At 47.6% G+C, this 20,123-nt stretch overlaps 1 protein-coding gene across 3 annotated transcripts; it reads left to right on the forward strand.

Annotated features, from left to right (window-relative positions):
* The first annotated feature begins 151 nt into the window (after positions 1–151).
* srcap (Snf2-related CREBBP activator protein) lies at positions 152–20,120 on the forward strand. 3 transcript variants are annotated; one of them, XM_088324305.1, is made up of 32 exons: positions 152–362; positions 1,503–1,579; positions 5,275–7,391; positions 7,671–7,835; positions 7,912–8,238; positions 8,341–8,536; positions 9,241–9,410; positions 9,490–9,583; positions 9,689–9,778; positions 9,940–10,107; positions 10,169–10,377; positions 10,459–10,636; positions 10,715–10,851; positions 10,953–11,122; positions 11,208–11,537; positions 11,611–11,797; positions 11,882–12,051; positions 12,147–12,361; positions 12,509–12,724; positions 12,834–12,992; positions 13,125–13,253; positions 13,361–13,633; positions 13,888–14,096; positions 14,173–14,462; positions 14,524–14,726; positions 14,797–14,966; positions 15,029–15,225; positions 15,299–15,413; positions 15,487–15,612; positions 15,677–15,853; positions 15,923–16,006; positions 16,081–20,120. In XM_088324305.1, the coding sequence occupies exons 3-32, from the start codon at positions 5,457–5,459 to the stop codon at positions 19,507–19,509; spliced, it is 10,518 nt and encodes a 3,505-aa protein (XP_088180431.1). In that variant the 5' UTR covers positions 152–362; positions 1,503–1,579; positions 5,275–5,456; the 3' UTR covers positions 19,510–20,120. The 3 variants fall into 3 exon arrangements, with proteins under 3 accessions (XP_088180431.1, XP_088180433.1, XP_088180432.1); XM_088324307.1 differs by having other exon boundaries at positions 13,361–13,423; XM_088324306.1 differs by having other exon boundaries at positions 7,779–7,835.
* The last annotated feature ends 3 nt before the right edge of the window (positions 20,121–20,123 follow it).

Consider the following 20,123-nt stretch of genomic DNA (forward strand, 5'->3'; position numbering starts at 1 on the left):
TAACACGTCTAGAAGTCTGAAACATAAAAGTAATTCGAGTTGGAGTAGCAAATATTTTTAATTTTTTAAGCGCCGCGCCGGCGCAGCTATCGCGAGACTTGGTCGCGCTGTGTACTTCGCGACGACAGCGCCACTCCACCATTTCGCTGCGCAAAGTCTCCTCCCCGCGAGCGCTCCATTCTCAACAGAAAGACGCTTCTCTCCCGGCCCCTAATTTCACTTCTTGATCGGGCCCGACGGCTACCTCGTTGGGTACCGGGAAGCAGTTCGGAGCGCCGGCCTCACGGATTGAGTGCGATTTTCCGCGGATGACGACTCCTTCAGCGAGAATTTAGTAAAAGAAAAGTGATCGGAAAAATCAGGTAGGTGGGAATTTAAGATGGCGGCTGCTGGAAGGGAGGGAGCCAAAGAGGAAGTCATGGTAGACTCAAGGGGGATTGCGACTTGCGACACAACACGGGTGCACTGTAATTTGTTTCGGGTTCATGTTTGACGCATAATAAAAGCAACTGCGACAAAATTCTGAACTGCTATGCTTTGGTTCAAATTATGGATGTAAATAAACTATATTTTTTACTAAACGAGGTTTGAAGTGTTCTTAAATTTTGGTCGCTTTTAAAGAGCCAACAGCGATGTAGCGTTAACCCCCTCCTGATCACCCCAAACAAAATTGTGAAACGTTTCCAAAACTAATAACATTATTTTATTCTTTTACTTTTACTTAAACGAAAATCACATCGCTTGTGTGATTTGAATAAAATACCAATACATTCATTTAAGCAAAGACATATGTGACCCCCTCGTGATGACGTCACGAGCTCTCACTAACCCCCCATCTGTAGTTCATGAACAAGCGGCTTTTAATGCCACATTTTTAACCGCCATGCTCTGTTTTAAAGCACCTTATCACGTAGGAAATTAAAAACGAAAGCATTACATAAGCGTGGGTGGGGATGTGGCGCCTGCGTGTCTCACTTACTAGCAAGCTACCACTCAGTTGTTGGCCGACGCTTACTAGCTAGCTAACCGATTCGCTAACCGCGTTAGCACAGCCGGCATTGCGGTAACACTCGATTTATCTAATCTTTTATGACGGAGAAATCCAGTTTCTTGTTTCTTTGACTGTTTTTGACCATCGTTGCCGTTTGTATCTGTGTAATTTGTACAAGCCATAAGTGCATGTTTTGTTAATCGGCTAAATCCACGTTCAATTGGAGATATATTTGCAATCTTGATTCGGGTAATGGTCAATGCTGCTTTTTCGAAATATGACTCAAAATGAATAAGCAGAGCCCAACTTGTGGCGTGAGAGCGCGTGCGGTAGACGTCTTCTATGGGCAAATGCAGCAAACACAGTTCACCCTACTGCAAGATGCAGCCTGAAAGTCACTCGATTGAGATGTCACTTTCTTTCAAGCTGTTCTCTGTTACTTCTCATGTGACTTCATGACCGCTTTGAAGTGAACCAATAAAGTTCATTGTCTTTGTTTTTGCTTCTCAAGAACATGTGGGAGGGACCCTGATTTCAGCATCCTGGAAGTAGAAAGCACTGAGGATCCGAGTCTCAGTCCACAGACAGGTGAGGAGCTGCCGCTGTCTGCCAAAATAGTATTGTAGACTTTTAAAGTGCATGCATGCTTTTGTCCATGCCCTACATTTTTTAGAACATTTTACCATACACAAGCCTTCGCTTAATTAAAGCGGCACTCAGAGCAATCACCGGAAGCAGTACTACAGGAGTCAGGGGTGCAACACCATATATTTTGAGACAAATTTCAACAAACCCGCCTGACTCATTCTCAGGACAAAAGCTTCTTCTGTGACATTTGATGATTTGATGAATGAAATAGTGTCAGAGTCTGTGTCCCATATGAATACACCACTTAAAATTTGTCTTCCACAGTTATTTAAGAGCGGCAAAGCTAATTTTGGACATCATTTTTTTCAAAAACAATGGTTTCAAGGTGTGAGCAAAGTTCTTGCGTAGAAATGTCATAAAATTATGCATGCAAACAAGGATGTCCACGCGTGCTTGTCCTCTTTGCATAGGTCCAGCCATCCATACCGCTCACCCAATCAAATAGATCTAGGTGCTTTGCTAGAGATTCTGGGTGTTTAAGAAATTGTTATGTGGCTTTTCACTATAAAGCGTCTCAATAATGAACATAGATTGCTTAATGGGCTTCCATATAAAAGATTCCTTAGTGATGTACAGCAAAGAACAATATTATTTTGGTGTTCAACCTGAACTTTAAACTGTAGTTAAAATGTGCTCTATATATACTGGGCAGTACCGCCTTCCATTTCAATGTTGGCCTGGCTTAGCTTGCACTGTAGTAGGCTTTGCTGTGGCTGGATGGTGAAGGGCAGTGCTTATTAACCTTATTGAGCCAAAGTACACATTTTGTCATCAAAAGAAAGAGACACACGGCCCTACAAAAATGTCTTTAAAAAATGGGGGTTTGTCTTGAAAGGTTTTATTGTTTTGGTTAATTATTGTGCTGTAATTAAAACACTCCTTAACAGTTTTTCAAGTTTTACTTAAATTCTCATATTTTTTCTAACAAAAAATACCTGCCACGAGTGCCAACCAATGTTTTGACAGGTTCTGACTAGAAAATGAAATAAAATCAGCTCAATGATATGCACCATTTTTAGGTGATTTATTATTGTTTTGCAGAGCAATCTTAAACAGCATATTTAAAGACAATGTTTTTTAAAATATACTGTTGAGGTTTTTGAGGTTTTTTTCTTGCCCTCGTGTAGGTTTTAGATCAGGGGATGATGTAACAATAGTCTGTGGTTTGCAATCATCTGTGTTCTGTGCAGCCCTTTGAGACTCCTTGGGATTAAGGGCTATACAAATAAACATGACTTCACTACCTCACAGTAAGGTAAAGTGTGTAAAAGGAAGAAAAAAATGTAATCTGCTGCCACCTACTGATATAAATGAGTATACAGTTACTCGGCTAATCAATACGGATTATGTGTTTTTACCATAAAGTGTCTCAACAGTGAACATAAATTGTTAAATGATATTTCACATATAAAAATCCACAGCACAACAGAGTAACACTCTGACTGTAAACTGTAGTTGAAACTTTGCCATATATATACGGGAAAGAACCATCTCGAATATCAGCGTGTGCTGTCTTCGCATATTGTAAAATAGGATTGTTTAAAAAAAACTATACATTTTACTTCAATATGACCTCATGAAAAGCTAAGTCTGGTTTACCAGCCATAGGTTCCCGACCCCTCGTACAGGGGGCCTTCAGGATATGCCCCCTTGGAAGGAAAGTTTGTAGATTTTATATTCACATCAATCCGGTAGATTTTCAAGAAGCTACATCGATGATGAATGTGTGCCCGGATAAACTATTTAATCATAAATATACTATTAATTAAAAGCACTGACACAGCAAACAAGTCACACCTTAAAACATGGTAAACAAGGTAAACAGGAGTTAAATGCAAAAAAGAATCCGCTCGTTTTCTAATTCGGCTTAAAATAACTATTGCTGTTCTGATGTTTTACTGATTTAAGATATATCGACGGGTAAACAGACCGAATCTCCGATATAAGTTGTAGTTTGATTAAATGTAGATTTAGTAAATTACAGTCTTAAATATCAGTACCCTTGCTTTTGTGATTGCTGCTATGATAGGGTGCCAGTTCTTTGATTGTTTACAGGAGGTATTATATACCTGTAAACCTTAACCAATTGCTCTCCCCTATTATTAGTTGCAATTTCCCTTATGTAGTGATAATAAACCATACAAACACAATGCGGCACCTATTTAATCAAAGCAAAAACGACTAAGTTCTTGGGCCCAAACCCAGCCTGAAATCAGGGCCTGTTTCGCTTTTCTCTCCCCTGCCGTTTTCTTTTTCCCTTCTTTGTGGAGGATCTGCACAGCCTGCACTTACTTATACTCATGTAATTTTTTCGATGACTGCTTTTTACTTACTACTCGAGTCATATTTTTCTGAAGTAACAATACTTTTACTTTAGTAACACCGTTCGGCGCAAAAGTTATATTATTCTAATAAATTTATCATAAAAACATGCTTCCCAAACTATCAGTTTACTCCAAATCGCAAAATACAAAGGCATATTCATCCTCTGTGTCACGTTAAAAGATGCTCCTTCTTTTTCCACCTCTACGTCCCACACGTCTGACATAATTTCTGCTTCTTGTCAATTCGAACTTATTTCAAACTTTTTTTCGGCCAAAGATTTCAGTATTTGCATCTTGTAATGTGCGGAATATGATTTTTAGGGTCAATTGTTCAGTTTCATTTCGCTGCACTTTGAACTGAACACATGATTTGAGGGACTCTACCCCAAGTAAACCCGAAGTTGTGTACTTCGGCGCCGGAGTACGCATGGCGCCAAAGTAAAACTTTGGGCTGACCTCAGCGCCGTGCTAAAGATTCAGGCTATTTTTGTTTGTACAGTTTGAGTGTACTATTTACGCAACATAGGAAGATATTTGTATGATTATGTATCTGTGCTTGTTCAATAAAGCTTTAAAAAAAAAGCTTTGGGTTTACTTTGGGCTCGCTCCCTCCAATCAATTTAATCCATCGTGTTAGGGTTTATATCCTTATATACTCTGTCTCTTTCAACTCTCCAACATTCTCTTTCTTTAAATGCTTGTGCTTCCCACTTGCGAGCTCTGCTTTGCAAATTTTGCAAGTACCGTATTTTCCGAACTGCAAGTTGTTCCGGAATATAGGTCGCACCAGCCTAAAAATGCATAATTAAGAAGAAGAAAACTATGTAAGTCGCATTGGGCCAAACTATGAAAAAAAACTGCAACTAAACCAGAAAATGCGGTAGTTTTTTATTCTCCTTATCCTGTCTCAAATGCTGCCCAACTCGAAGTTTTGGTGCACGCACCATATTCTGATCATGTCATTTCTGTATGTTACCGCTCGAGACCGAAACGCTATTGCGCATGAGCAATTTTCACCAGAGATTGTAATCATGCCTCACTCTTGGAAAAACGTGTACGGCATCAATGGTAGACTATTTTTATAATTGAGTTGTTTACTCATCGTTGCGGCCCTATTATCAAATAGCATGCTTAAAGCAGTATAACGAAATAATTGATGTAATTATATCTAATTTGTTAGTCAATCAAGAAATGATCACACACATTATTCACGTTAATTTTTTCTCACTTTAGCAATACTGTCATTAAAACCCTGGTACAAAAACTCAACCCAACGATTGATGTAATCGCTCTCTCCTTTCTGATCTACAGCTTCAACGTGTGGCCCCAGCAGCAGCGCGGAAAGAGGCTGCGGGGGGGCAGCAGTGCGGCAGCGAGCCTCTCCGGCTGTGGATGTGCTGGGTGGCAAGCCCCAGGCCGCACACAATGTGTCTGGGGAGTCACCTCGGCATGTCCCGCCGCCAGCCGCAGCCCGCCGGTCGCCCTTCCCAGTCATGGACACCGCTGCCCCTACTAATGTCCGCGTCACTCGGGGCGTCAACTCATCCAATGCTGAAGACTTTGACGCCTTGCGTCCGCACAACAGCAGCGAGTTACAAGGCTTGCAGCATGGCTTTCATACTGTTACGAAAGACATCTCCAATAGCAAGACGCTTGAAATTCAGTCCCCACAAGCAGGCGCTGGACTTGCGGTGGCCTGGCAGGAGAGTTCAGAATACAACCTTGAGACGAAAACGAACTCTGATTTTGACAGCAAACACACTCATGGAAAAGTTACCCCACAAGGACATATCCCAAACTCGAAGGGTGATGGAGCGGATCAGGATTGGACATCACATTTCTCTGCTGCTTCGAACTGTGCCCCACAGGTCAACCTGCCGCACAAAGTGGTCGGGCGGGATGTCGTCCAGATTGAGGATGCATCCGGTAAATTGTCAACGCACCCGACTCCAAACGCAGGAGGACTTGGATCAAGTTCTCTACCAACTCCAGTTGGGTTCAACAACACAGCACATTCCCAGACAGCCTGCTTGACTGACGGACTGAGCAGCGGCGCCCCCAAATCCTCCTCTGTCCGGGCGGTGCTCAACTCGGGCGTGTTGGTGTCACTGCAGGCCGAGGCAGAATTGCCTCAGACAGAAACACCGGTGATCACGGAACTTGTGCACTCCGCCGATTCGCAGGAAATCATGGTGGTCAGCGAAGCGGCGCACCTTGGGGGCGACTGGTCCAACCTGCACCTGAAGCAAAGCTACCTCCTGCAACACGCCGACGGCAGCGTGTGCGAGGCCGCTATTGTCACTGAGCATGCGCCGGGTGGTGCCAAGCTGTACGAGGAAAATGCGCAGGCCGACATGGGCTTGGACGCGCAAAACGTGGAAGTGTATCAGTTCTGTGGCTTAGTTGAGGAAGTCGCAGAGGAGACTGTATGTGTTAGCACTAGCGTGCAGATACCTCACTCGCCGGGATATGAGGTTAACCTCTTCAATGCTTTGTTGGACCCCTCCGAGGATCTAGAATCCCAAATGGAACCTTCTATCCACACCATTACCGATAATGACACGGTCATCATAGCCCAGCAGGACCATGTCGGAGGCCAGGTACCGGTTTGCGCCAGCAACAGCGTCCACAGTCTCTCTATGGCAACAGTTGGACCGCACCTGCTACTTGACACCAGCTCTAACCAAGTGTGTTTGCTGGAAGTTGACTCTTTCGCCATCGGGCAAACTTCGACACAGGTCTTGACGCCTTCTGTGCAAGTCAGCGAGGACAGAGAAGAAGTGGAAGGACGCACTCCTCTTTTTAATAGTGAACAGCCAAGTGTTTGTGTCACCTCGCCAGAGGCGAGTATTCCTTCTGCAGGAACCAAAGAACATGTGTCCCAGCATGCCACTGTGTCCACCGTATCCCAGTCAGAGGGTTTTATTGCTCGTCCCATTGGAGGTGTCAATCCACATCTTCTACTCATTCCACCAGGAGCAGCGTCACACTTGAAGCAGACGACCTCATTCCTTAAGCCAACAGGAGAATCAAACACAGAAGACTATCGGGGTCTGTCGGAGCCTCTCCCTCTCAATTCTTCATCCATGATTGAGAGCCAAGGGGCAACTTTGGAGGGTCACCAGTTGGAGGCATTACCTGTTAAAACCTCAAACCAGACAACGCTTTGCGCTCTGGAGGAGGGAAGTGCTGTTGCAGGGTCCTCATCTAGCGCCAAGGACCTGACCACACAGCACGACTCACACTTTGAGGATGACGAGGAGGAGGAAGAGGACGATGTAGAAGACGACGACGAGGACTATGAACCAACAGGGGATGCAGAGGCCTTGGACTCCCCTTCCAGACCAGCCAGCAGTGAAGAGGATGGCACTGACGAGGACACAGAACAACCAGGGGAGGAAATGGTCATTGCTGGCTCTTCACACAAGGTAAACACATTTAATTTATAAAGGTGTCATATTTGTGATTTTGTCATCACTCTGGATTTGAGATACATTTTTGGAGGTATAAACATCAGTATGAGTAGTTCTTAGTGGTAAACAAAGTATCCCCAAAAAAGACTTAATTTCAAAAAGAGTCGTATCTTTTTCTCAAATGTATAATTTTAAGCCGCACCAAATCTTTTGAAATTTTCTATTGCTTTCTGAGAACACACGTTGGTAGTGTGTGCCCAGTATTGCCTCACCTTCTGCCTTCTTCTTAAACAGTCACCTGGTGGCGAGTGGTCCAGCTCCCTCAGTGACAAATTTTCACCCAAACGCGCTCACAGCAAATTTGTGTCCCCTCCCTCTCCAATGGTTTCTCCTACCGATCAGTCCGCTCATCAGCCTCGTGGAGAGCGGCGCTCCGACATGGCAGAGTTGGCCAAACACGTGAGTAATTGAGCATGCTAATAATAGTTTACAAAACACAGTAGCTGTTTATTTTCTTTATCTTTTTTTCTCGCAGGAGGCTGACATCGAGCACCGGACCCAGGCTCTAAAGCGAGAAGGCTTTTGGTCCACCAAGCGTCTCAACCGACTGATAGAGCCACCGCGGCCTAAAGTGCACTGGGACTACCTCTGCGAGGAAATGCAGTGGCTGTCGGGCGATTTTGCCCAGGAGAGGCGCTGGAAGAGAGGCGTGGCCCGCAAGGTGGTCCGAATGGTGATGCGGCACCACGAGGAGCTCAGACAGAAGGAGGAGAAGGCCAAGAGAGACGAACAGGCAAAAATCAGGAGAGTGGCATCCTCAATTGCCAAGGAAGTCCGCGCTTTTTGGAGTAGCGTGGAAAAGGTACAGGATGCGGTCTCAAAGATGTAGCCTGTGTATGATTTATTGTGAAGTGTCATGCTACTAGATAAAAGATGTCAAATAGCAGTTGTTTTTTCAACAAAGGTGGTGCAATACAAGCAGCAGTCCCGGCTGGAAGAAAAGAGGAAAAAGGCTTTGGACCTTCAACTGGACTTTATAGTCGGACAGACAGAGAAATACTCGGACCTCCTCAGCCAATCTCTGGCACCTGATGACAGGGCTGATCCGGTCGCGTCGCCTTCCAAGACGTCTGTGCCAGCCACTGTCGCTGAAGAGGACGGTAAGAGCTGCCATTTGCTACTTGGTGCTCAATAAATATTTGTTAACCCACTTGGAATTACTATTGAGTTGATGGAAAAAGAAATCTATTGATTTTGTTCAACTAACAATGAAAAATAAGATTGATAATGGAGTGCATTAATGTCAAAATAATCAAAATCAAATGACATTATGCACGTTGTTAAGTATTGTAATATTATTGTTTTTCAATGTTAGGGGGCCAAATCAAGTTCAAATGGTACTTTCTGTGGCAAAACCTTCACCCCGCTCTTTCGTTGTTGCCAAGCTGATCTCCCACAGAAATATTTTCATACTTACCGGTACATGCAGTGACGTTAATTAATGCAGGCAATCAATAGCTGTTTAGTGCACGGTACCTTTAATCAAAAATTGAAAACAAAAGTGGGGCAACAGGTCCAGGACCAGATCTTATTCAGAAAGACCAGTCTAACCTGTATGAAAGTGCCTCTGTGAGTTATGCATCATTCCTGCAGCCTCACATGACTCACACTTTATCAATGCCGTGAGCTCAAGGTGACACTGAATGTCTTACTTTGTTCTATTTGTCAATTTCATCCCAAGAGTTGGATGCTTATGCACTTTGAATATCAAGCTATTGTGTAGACAAGACGGCGCATACGACCAATTGTCACATCTTAAGGTGAAAACTGCAAAATCCCCAAAAAGTGTGTCGCCCTCATGTAGACCGAGACTTTGAGCCTCCTGGTGAGGAAGAGGACGACGAAGAGACCATCGAGGTGGAGGAGCAGCAGGATGGCAACGACGCTGAGAGCCGGCGCCGGGAGATAGAGCTGCTCCAGGAAGAGAGCATCCTGCCCCTCGATCAACTGCTTAGCACGCTACAGCGGACGCAGGTCTGACACCCGTTAATGGACATTTTATTTCCACAATTGAAGAAAGGAATAGATCTCACGGAACAACGTTGTCATACAGGACTCCGTCTTGGATGAGGAATGCTCGCAAGAATCATCCTCATCGGCAGAGAAAGAAGAGGAGGATGGAGAGTTTGCTGCCAATGAAGAGAATTGTAAGATGGCATCTGAAAGTTTTGAGCTGATTCTTTCAAGTTGTGCAAATTTTGTCAAGTTATAAAAGATCCATTGCTACGAAAGTTAATTGCCTTTTTTCCCAGCTGAAGATGAGGAGGAGACCATCGCTGCCCAGGAAAAGGCAGAGGGAGATGTGGATCATGCAGAAGAACTTGATGATCTTGCCAAAGAAGGTGGCTTCTTTTTCTTTTTACTTATGACCTCATACTTTATTGATGTTGACTTTATGTTGGCATGACTTAACTTAAGAACGTTTTATTTTGGGGATTTTGTGATGACTCGTTTAACTGTGTAAGGGTCAGAATGGCTAACAACATTCTTGTGCCTCCTGTAGGAGACATGAGCATGGAGGAACTTCTAGAAAAGTATAAAGGAGCATATGCTTCGGATACCGAGGAGGCCTCTGCCCCTTCCAAGGTCAGCTCTGAATGGGAAGCGTCTGCTGATGAGGAAGAGCCCAGTGAAGATGAAAGTGACCTGGAAAGCAACATTTCTTCCTCAGGTATTCCTCAAAAATTAAAAGCAACATTGTGGAGTTTTGTTGGTGATAAGCAAGTGTTCAGACTCTCCAGTGGAAAGTGAGGAGGACAAGAGTGAAAAAGCAGAGAGTGAGGAAGAGGACGACAGCGCAGAGGAAGGGATGGAGGTCTTACTTAAGGAGGGAGACCACAGTCCGTCCTCACCGAGCTTACGGCCCAAAAAGGAGATCAGCCACATAGCGGCTACTGCGGAGAGCTTGCAGCCCAAAGGATACACTTTGGCCACCACTAAGGTGACATTTTTACCTCATCTTTTCGGCGAACACTGAAAGTTGCTGTGAAAAGTCACGTTGTGTCTCCCGGTTGTTGTGAAGGTCAAGACGCCCATCCCCTTCTTGCTTCATGGCACGCTAAGAGAGTACCAACACATCGGACTGGACTGGCTGGTCACCATGTTTGAGAAGAAGCTGAACGGAATCCTGGCTGACGAGATGGGCCTGGGCAAGACCATCCAGACCATTGCGCTGCTGGCCCACCTGGCTTGTGAAAAAAGTAGCGCCATAACTCTACCTTTTTTTTCTCCTTATGATTTCTCAGGGTTTTCTGACCGTTGTTATTGTGTGTGTGCAGGTAACTGGGGCCCTCACCTCATTATCGTCCCCACCAGTGTCATGTTAAACTGGGAGATGGAGTTCAAGCGCTGGTGCCCTGGATTTAAAATCCTCACCTATTTTGGGAGCCAAAAAGAGAGGAAGCTAAAAAGACAGGTAATGAGATATTAACCATCCAAAATATGGTAATAAAAAAGGCGTAATAAGGTTTGGAATTATTTTTTTTATTAACTTGTTTGTGGATACTTAAATAACAGGGTTGGACCAAGCCCAACGCCTTTCACGTTTGCATCACATCATACAAACTGGTGCTGCAGGACCACCAGGCATTCCGACGTAAGTCTTGGCGCTACCTGATCCTTGACGAGGCGCAGAACATTAAGAACTTTAAGTCCCAACGATGGCAGAGCTTGTTAAACTTCAATAGGTAAGGCTGAACATTTAAGTGAAAAAGGCATATTACAATCAGACAGTTGCTTTAGAAATGAGTCATTTTTGCTTTGGGATTCCAGCCACAGACGTCTACTGCTGACTGGAACGCCTCTGCAGAACAGCCTGATGGAACTTTGGTCTTTGATGCACTTCCTGATGCCGCACGTCTTTCAGTCGCACCGCGAGTTCAAGGAGTGGTTCTCCAACCCGCTGACGGGCATGATTGAGGGCAGCCAGGAGTATAATGAGGGCCTGGTCAAAAGGCTCCACAAGGTCCTCAGGCCCTTCCTACTCAGGAGGATCAAAGTCGATGTGGAGAAGCAGATGCCCAAGAAGTATGAGCATGTGGTGCGCTGTCGCCTCTCCAAGAGACAACGCTTCCTCTACGATGACTTTATGGCGCAGGCCTCGTGAGTCAAGAACATCTGAGGGACGTGGTGATGTCTGGCCAGTCCGGGTCCTAACATCTGTGTTTTTTCTCAGGACAAAAGAGACCCTGGCTAGTGGACATTTCATGTCTGTCATCAACATTCTGATGCAGCTCCGGAAAGTGTGCAACCACCCCAATCTTTTTGACCCTCGACCTATCCAGTCGCCCTTCATTACTAAGCCCATTGTTTTCAATATCGCCTCCCTGGTGCTGGATGCCCTGGAGGTGCATCCTCTGAAGGTCAGCTTGCCCAAAACTAGTGCGCTGAGGTGCATCATTACATTAGCAATATTATATGATTATTCCTTTTTTATCCGTGTCCAGCAATGTGACCTTTCTATATTCAACCTCATCGGTCTTGAGGGCCGCGTGACTCGTTACCAGGCCGACACCTTCACACCTAACCACAAAGTCAGTCGCCAACTCATCCAGGAAATCGTGGATTCTCACGAACCTCTGCCCAGACCCCGATCCATGCGCATGAAGATCGAAAGGTAAAATGCGCTCATATAAATGTTCTGATTATCTTTGAAGCGCTAAAAATGAATACATGTGTTTTGCTATCAACACAACATGCTTGCTGTTCCAGGATTCCCCGCCCACCTCCCAAAGGAGACAACATTTCGACAGTGCAGGTAAACAAACCCACCTGCTCGGTGCCACCTGCAGCTCAGATCCCGAAACTTCAGAGTTCAGAGGCCACAGCGGCTTATGCGTCGGCATCCTCAACTTTGTCTACAACGACATCTGTACCCCTAGCGGTGCCTGTACCTTCGGCCCCGCCTACCCCTGCTGTTCAACAAGGTATGTGATGGCATAGGACACCTCACAAACGTTGTTTGATATTATTATCATAAGTTTTTTCCTTATGATGATACCCGCTGGTTTGAATGGGCCACTCATTTTTTAAAAGTTGGGTTCATTTTTACATTTTGGCTTTTTTATCAACAGTAATGTGTACGGTGACGACTGCACCTCCACCCCGTGTCCCCCAACCCCATGGCGCTCAAACGGCGGTGAGATCCAGCGCTCCCAAGCAGGTGCTGATGGTCCGCCCTCCCCCTGCACCATCCGTAGCCGCCGTCCCTGCTCATCCAACTCCCAACCCCGCCAGCGCCATGCCACAAAGGGTTCTACTCAGTCCAGACATGCAAGCTAGGCTTCCCTGTAAGTTGTTAACTTATACTCAAAAAAAGAAAAAGAAGCTTTACCATTTATATTTAAACTTAACTCTAAAACGATTGCCCTTTCTTTATACTCTTTCTATGCATTCAAGCTGGTGAAGTGGTGAGCATAGCCCAGTTGGCCTCCTTGGCGGGGCGCCCAGTGTCGTCGTGTCAAGGTAGTAAACCGGTCACCTTTCAGCTGCAGGGTAACAAGCTGACCCTCTCGGGGGCGCCCATACATCAGGCTCCGCCTCCACGTAGCGTGCAAGGTAAGATGCTTTTGCTTCTGTATTAACACAAATTGCTCATCGTTAGGATGAATTGTTTTACACTGAGGAGGTTGTCACCTTTTTTTGTTTTTGACTACTAATTTGCATATGGAAAACGTTTGTAACCTGCAGGCAATGTAATGCATCTGTTGTCCAGCGGGGGGCAGCAACACCTCATCAGCCAGCCCGCCCAAGTGACCGTCCAGAGCCCTGCTGCTGCTCCCCCTGCCCATCGACTCACTCCTGCTGTTACTGCTCAAGGTGACATGTTTGGCTCCATAGAGCCTTTGATTGGATGTCGAATAAAAGTAGTAAAAATGAGCATTAAATATACCCAATGGTGACTCTTTGCTGTGGTTTGTCGCCAGTTGCCCCTTCCTCCTCCGTGAGCAGCCCCGGAGTGGTGAAGATTGTGGTGCGTCAGGCAGCAGGCAAGGAGGGAAACCCCGTGCCCACCCTGGCCGTGGCCCCTTCCCCTCGCGCGGCCCCTCATCAACTCTCCCAGCGCACCCCTGGTCCCGCCACCGCCCATTATACGTTAGCTCCCCCTAGAACTCTTAGCACCGCCCCCAACCCAACCCAGCCCCCGGTCCCTATTCTCAAAATAGTGCAACCTCCCCTGCCTTGTCAGGAGAAGACAGGTGAGGGCACTTCAGATTTTTCTTTTGCAAGACGCTGCTTAGTTTTTCTTGAGAAAATAACACGACTAGTGACTTGAATTTTTTTCACTTGACCCAAACCTGAAGGTGACTATTTTGGATTGTTCACTTGCATCTGGGTGACCAATTCCCACTGCGCAACTGATGCTCATCCTCTTTCCTTTCTTTCGGTCCCGCTCCCGTGTCATTTGTTGCCATCATGCAGTCGCAGTGATCTTTGCTTTGTTCTTCTGCAGCTCCAGAAGAAGTCACCACGTCCACTCCATCCAAGACAGCTGCTCAAGATGCCTCCAGCACCCAAACCAGTACATCCACTTGCACCACAATGGAAGCCAGTACCAGCCAGGGAGCCGTTGGAGGAAAAGCAAAATCAAACGCTGTCCCGAAGGCTTGTCCTCGGGTTCTGACAAGGCCTCGACCACTTCCTCGCTCTCCTTTTTACATTGTAAGTTTAAATAGCAACATCTGATCCCGTTCTGATTTTCCGTCTACATTCTCCTGTCCTTTCTCCCACCTGTTAGCCATCGCTCGCAGAGGCCCTTAAGAAGCAGCGTGACAGCAAACTGGACTTGATATTCAGGGTCAACGAGCGCCGCTCGGCCGCCAATCCCGTCTTTGGCAAGGAGGTTTTGGATTTCCTGACATTCCTGGTTGGGCCCCGCCCCTCACCCGCCACGCTTTTGAGCTACGGAAGCTGCTTGGTGTCCCAGTGGGGGCACACACATGATTTGTGGAGTCACGTCCACTCAGTAGGGGACGCCATCCACAGCATTGAGAAAAGGCTGGCGCTGCTCTCTGATATTGTTGATCGGTAGGGATGATGCAATTTTCAGTTTTTGAAAAATTCCAACTGACACTTATTTTTCCCGTAGTTTTACATTTGCTATCCCGCCTGTGGAGGCCACTCGAATTAGCATGCACTGCTGCCACCCTCCCCCCTCCCTTAAGCACAAGGAGGAGGGCTTCTCCTTAGCGCTCACGGCCCAGGTGGCACCGCTTGCTCGCAGTCTCCATCGTATTCAGTGCAACATGAGGACTCAGTTCCCGGATTTGCGGCTTATTCAGTATGATTGTGGTAAGTCGCTCGCCAATATTTGGTATGGATGTATTGTAGGAGGGCAACATTTACTTTTGTCTTCCTGCAGGAAAATTGCAGACCCTCCACTTGCTGCTCCGAAAGCTGAAGACGGGCAGCCACAGAGTGCTCATTTTCACACAGATGACGCGCATGTTGGACGTCTTGGAGCAGTTCCTTAATTATCACGGACACATCTACCTGCGGCTGGACGGCAGCACCCGGGTGGAGCAGAGACAGGTGGAATCCTTAGTACTTGGAAGTCTTGACAGGCTAATTTATGACTTGTTTATGACTCACAGGCTTTGATGGAGCGTTTCAACGCCGATCGGCGAATATTCTGCTTCATTTTATCAACGCGTAGTGGAGGCGTGGGAGTCAACTTGACAGGCGCCGACACAGTCGTCTTCTACGACAGTGATTGGAACCCGACCATGGACGCTCAGGCCCAGGATCGCTGCCATCGCATTGGACAGACCAGAGATGTCCACATCTACAGGTGTGTAGTGGTGGTGGTAGTAGTATAGAAAAAGAAAGTATGATAACAGCAAGTCAATTGTTCTCCTCTTCAGACTCATCAGCGAACGTACTGTGGAGGAGAACATCTTGAAAAAAGCCAACCAGAAAAGGATGCTGGGAGATATGGCCATTGAAGGAGGAAACTTCACCACAGCTTTTTTCAAAGAGGTACTACAGATTAAATAACTGGCCTCTGATTAACTTCTAAACTTGCTCCAAATGTGCTCATTGCGTTCCTTAGCAAACTATCCGTGAGCTTTTTGAAGTCAATGACGGTGACAGGAGGGAGCCTGCAGCTGAAGTGTCTGTGTCTCAAGCAGAGGACGAAGAAGCCGGCAACAAGCAGAGCACCACTATTCTGGAACAGGTTAAAGCTGACACTCAAAAAGCAAATGTTCAAATTGGACTCAATGGGCAAAATTATTTTGCAGGCTCTTTGTCGCGCGGAAGACGAGGAGGACATCGTAGCTGCCTCGCAGGCCAAGGCCGAGCAAGTGGCGGAGCTGGCTGAGTTCAACGAGAACATTCCACTGGACGACGCGGGAGAGCAGGATGAGGTGGAGGAGCTGTCAAAGGCAGAACAGGAAATTGCTGCCTTGGTGGAACAAGTGTGTAACATTGACTTGTCCGTTCACAACAGTCCAGACTTTTTAAAATTTGCAATATCCTCTTCACAGCTCACTCCTATTGAGCGATACGCCATGAATTTCCTGGAAGCCTCCTTGGAAGATGTCTGTAAAGAAGAACTCAAACAAGCTGAGGTAAGTCTGGGCCACATCCGGCTCACAGAATTTCAGTTGCACGCAGTAAAAATACATTTTTTACCTCTGTTTAGGAACAAGTCGAGGCAGCCAGAAAGGGTCTGGACCAGGCTAAGGAAGGGGGGGGCCTAAGGCTGCATGCATCTTCTGACGAAGATGAAGCGTCATCTTCTGTGGAGCCTGCTAAGCCCGCTCCGGCAAGACGTGGACGCAAGCCCAAAGACAAGGACAGGGTGAAGGTGGTTCTGTCAACAAGGACCAGCGGTCGTCTGCGTGGGGCCTCGCCTGAAACTGAGCCGAAAGAAGTGCCTGCTCGCGTCAGTCTAAGAGGACGTGGAGCCGCTAAAGATGCTCTAAAGACCGACAAGCTCCAGGAGACCTCCAAATGTTTCAAAGTGTCGTCTCCCACGACAGACCAGCAAGCCGTTGTAGTCGAACCTCTGCCTGTTGGCATGCCTTCCTTTCCGTCCACGGTGTCCCCTGAAGGGAAGCAACAGAACGGGGCTGAGACTCCCATGAGCAGCAACGAGGAGTCTTTACAAGAAACAGTGATGGACCACGGAACGAAAGATGATGAGGCCAAAGACCAAAGTGCCATGTCGCCGCCTTCCACCAGCTGTCGCTCACCTCGCAAGCGGCAGACCGCCGACGTGGAGGTCCTTAAGGGCCTTGTGGAAGACTCGCCGTCCGCCAAAGTCCTGCGGAAGCTTCCGGGCCGGCTCATCACTGTTGTGGAGGACAAAGAGCCTAGAAAGAGGAGGTCTCGAGGAACTGGCGCGGGAGCATCTTCTGAAGAGGCCTCTGTAGAGGAGAACTCCAGTGAGGAGGCCACAAAAGACACACTAAGCAAATCTGTTCAAGATCAAGAGGCGACGCAAAGTCCACCTGTGCAACTTCAGCCCGTTCGAGCATATCCTCCATATTCCCCTCCTCATTTGTCACCAGACATGCCCGTGTTAAGGAATCTCCCGGTCCGCCGCAGGCTGGAGACCGAATCTCGCATGGCGGCGCAGCTTGGAGAGCAGCTGCACGCTGCCAGAGGAAGGAACCAGCACAAGAAGACTGATAAACTCGGCTCTCCCGCTTCTCCTGAGAATTTCAATTCCAGCTCTAAACGAAAGAGGGGCCGTCCCCCCAAGAGTTCCCACAAGTTGCCAGGCGGTGACAATGCCTCGTCTCCTCCACCCACGCAAGACTTCTCACTGAGCGAGGACGGAAGCCTTTCTCCCAAACGCAGGCGGGGGCGACCTCGCAAAGACTTTGTCAATAGTCCTGATTTTGTTTTCGATGGGCACCTGTGGAAAAACGATTCCAGTCCGGATGCGTTCAAGCCAGGGATCTTGGATCGGGATTTCGCGACTGCCAAAGTGGAGGAATCTGACTGTGTGACTGCAGAGTCAGAATCCTCACCTTCAACAGACCAAGCTAATGCTACAGCAGAACCACAAGTAGCCTCCCCCAAGCGTCTCTCCATTCCATCCTCAAAACAAGACTCTGGATTTCAGAATCCAAACCCTGAAAGTATCACATGTCTATTAACACCTGTCAGCCCTGTTTTGTCACCTTCCTCTGTAACATTTTCTACAACTTCCCAGTCACCAGAACTGGACTTGGACAAAACTACATCTGGTGTGACACCGGCTGACTTGCTATCAGTATCATCGACAGTCGAGGCAGTTCCAGAATCAGAACCAGACGCTGTCATTCCTTCAACAGAGATTTCAGAAAGTCCATCTTCTACTGATACTAGGAAAACAAACCACAAATCAGAAGCAACTGACTCAATCGCTAACTTCACAGAACTTGACGTGCAGCATTCTCTGGCATCCTCAACTAACGAGTTTACTGCAAACACAACACAGTCAACATCTGCCCCGCCTTCACCAACGTTCACCCCTTCGTTGGGAGCAATCGCTGCTATTGATGCACCAGAAACCGACTCGGTCCTGTCAACGTCTGCCGCCTCACCTGACCATCAACTTGTCTCTCAATCTTCAACTACAAATACCAAGATAAATATGACTATCACCGAAGCACCAACTGCATTGTCCACGATGGCGCTTGGTCCTCAGATGTTCACAGGTGCCTTGCAGGATGTCAACCAGGAGTCCTCAAAGACCCCTCTTGACACAAAGTCAAACAAAGATCAATATCAGATGGATGAAGATAAGGATGTTGTTCAGGCAGATGATAGCGTCAATGAAAAAAAGGTGCCCATCAACCCCATCTCTGAAGGGAACAAAGGCCTTCTTGCTCCTGAAAGTGACCTGCCCAAGGCGCTCCTCCAAAAACGATCCCTCAGCCGTGAAAGCAGCCAGGAGTCTGCTCGCTCGTCTTCGCCCTCATCCAGTTGCTCCACATCCAACCTCACTCGCCATGCTCACCACAAAAGGACCTATGAGAACCGTCTGCCTACCAAGAAGCAGCGCGTGGACATCACCGCAAACGAAAGCGAGAAAGATGCCTGTGCCGAGCAAAGATATTTGTCGTCATCTGCCGACTCGGGTGACGACGAGAAGGGGAAGGTGCGTCGGCTAAGAAAACCTGATCAAAACCCGGACCAAATCAAAGAACAGAGCAGTAAACGTCGGGGGAAGAAGCCCGCCGCCAATTCTGACAGCAACGCCAACACGTCCACTGGCGCTGACTCCGGCAGCGATACCTCGTCTGCCAGGATTACCAGAAGGTCAGCCGGCTCCTCGCGGGACAAGAAAGCTTCTGTTAACCGTGTGACGCCTTTGCCCTCGGAGCCCGAAGTTTTGGGAAAGCGCTGCTCGGCGCTCAACGCCGCAGCCAAGTTGCTTGCAATGAAAGGACGGGTGGACACGCCTGGGCACACACCGCGCAAGGACACTGCTAAAGCTAGCGTCAGCACTGCTAGCAGTGCTGCGTCCCCTGACCTAAAGAACCAAACATTCAAAAGTGAAGAAGTCTCCACTTCCCCTCACAGTAGTTCTGCTACAAAAAATAAAAATGATAGCAAACCCTCCTCGCCCATTCAGCTGAGACGACCCGTGCCTCGTTCCACCAGGCAGTGCCCGGGCTCCCTCTTGCCCCCCCTGGAGGGTCCTGAGTACAGGAGGCCCAAAGGCGAGGAAAAAGGGGGGAAGGCAAAAGTCGGAGATAAGAATGCGGGGCCAGGTCCGAGCTCCTGCAGCAGTGACGCCGAGGCAGACTGCGAGCGGCTCCAAAGCAGCCGCAGCAGGAGCAGCAGCGACAGCAGCCGGCGGGCTCAGAGTGTCAGCTCGCGAAACGCCGACCGCAAGGGCGCTGCCTCCTCCGGCAGCGACCGGGATCGGAGTGCCGAACGGGGTGCCAAAGACGAGAATGGCTCTTGCAAAGCCAATCGGAAGCATCGGGAGACGGTGGCGAGCGCTTCGGCGGCAGACGCCACGCCAGATCGCATTTTGAGGAGCGTGGCGGCGGCCGCTGCTGTCCAAGCGCGCTCACCAGCGGCCAGCACACGCTCCTCAGCCAACCAGCAGCGTCACAACAAGACTTGAACCCCCTTCGCAGCGGCAGGTGTCGTCACAAGAGTCCGGACCAGGTGCGGGGCCGCCTATCCCATCACACATGGAGCCGAGCGGGAGGGCAGAACCCAATAAAGGAGATCCACGTGAGAGCGAGCGAAGGCCAGACATGCTCGTGCGGTCGTCATTTCAGGACTTGAGAAGAGTGGGATGGGGATTCTTTGTATTTGCACATTATTTTCATCAAGTTTCTTTCATCGCCGCAAACGTGACGTGATCCCGAGCTCCCCCTTGAGGCAAAGTCACCGTAGTATTTCTAGTGTATCAGTGCCTCTTCAGACCCGGGTTTGCCTTGTCAAGCACTAGATTCTGGAGTGTTCTGAATTTTCTGGCTACGGTGAAGAAAAGTGATTAGCATCCTCCCACATTCGCCTAAAATATCAATCACTGGTCTGTGTTGTGTAAAATTTAAACGGGGACAGAATGCGTGAATGGAGCAATTGGTTTGTTTTCAGGTGTTTGGTTCTGGTGATTTTTTTTCATGGGTTTATTTGCCGCATTCCTTCAATCCCTTGTAATATTTCCACATTGTTTTACTTGAACAAACGAAATCAATTACTATTGAATAAAAATACCAAAAATGATTT

Source organism: Urocampus carinirostris, chromosome 19 (assembly GCF_059441175.1).
Source record: "Urocampus carinirostris isolate Australia breed hairy pipefish chromosome 19, RoL_Ucar_1.0, whole genome shotgun sequence".
Taxonomy (NCBI): Eukaryota; Metazoa; Chordata; class Actinopteri; order Syngnathiformes; family Syngnathidae; genus Urocampus; species Urocampus carinirostris.

Bases quoted from the DNA above. Each gene is read 5' to 3' on its own strand.
- srcap (XM_088324305.1), top strand. From the start codon at position 5,457: ATGGACACCGCTGCCCCTACTAATGTCCGCGTCACTCGGGGCGTCAAC. The intron at 9,411-9,489 runs GTCTGACACCCG...GTTGTCATACAG, and splicing joins GCACGCTACAGCGGACGCAG to GACTCCGTCTTGGATGAGGA. The intron at 14,097-14,172 runs GTAAGTTTAAAT...CCCACCTGTTAG, and splicing joins CTCGCTCTCCTTTTTACATT to CCATCGCTCGCAGAGGCCCT.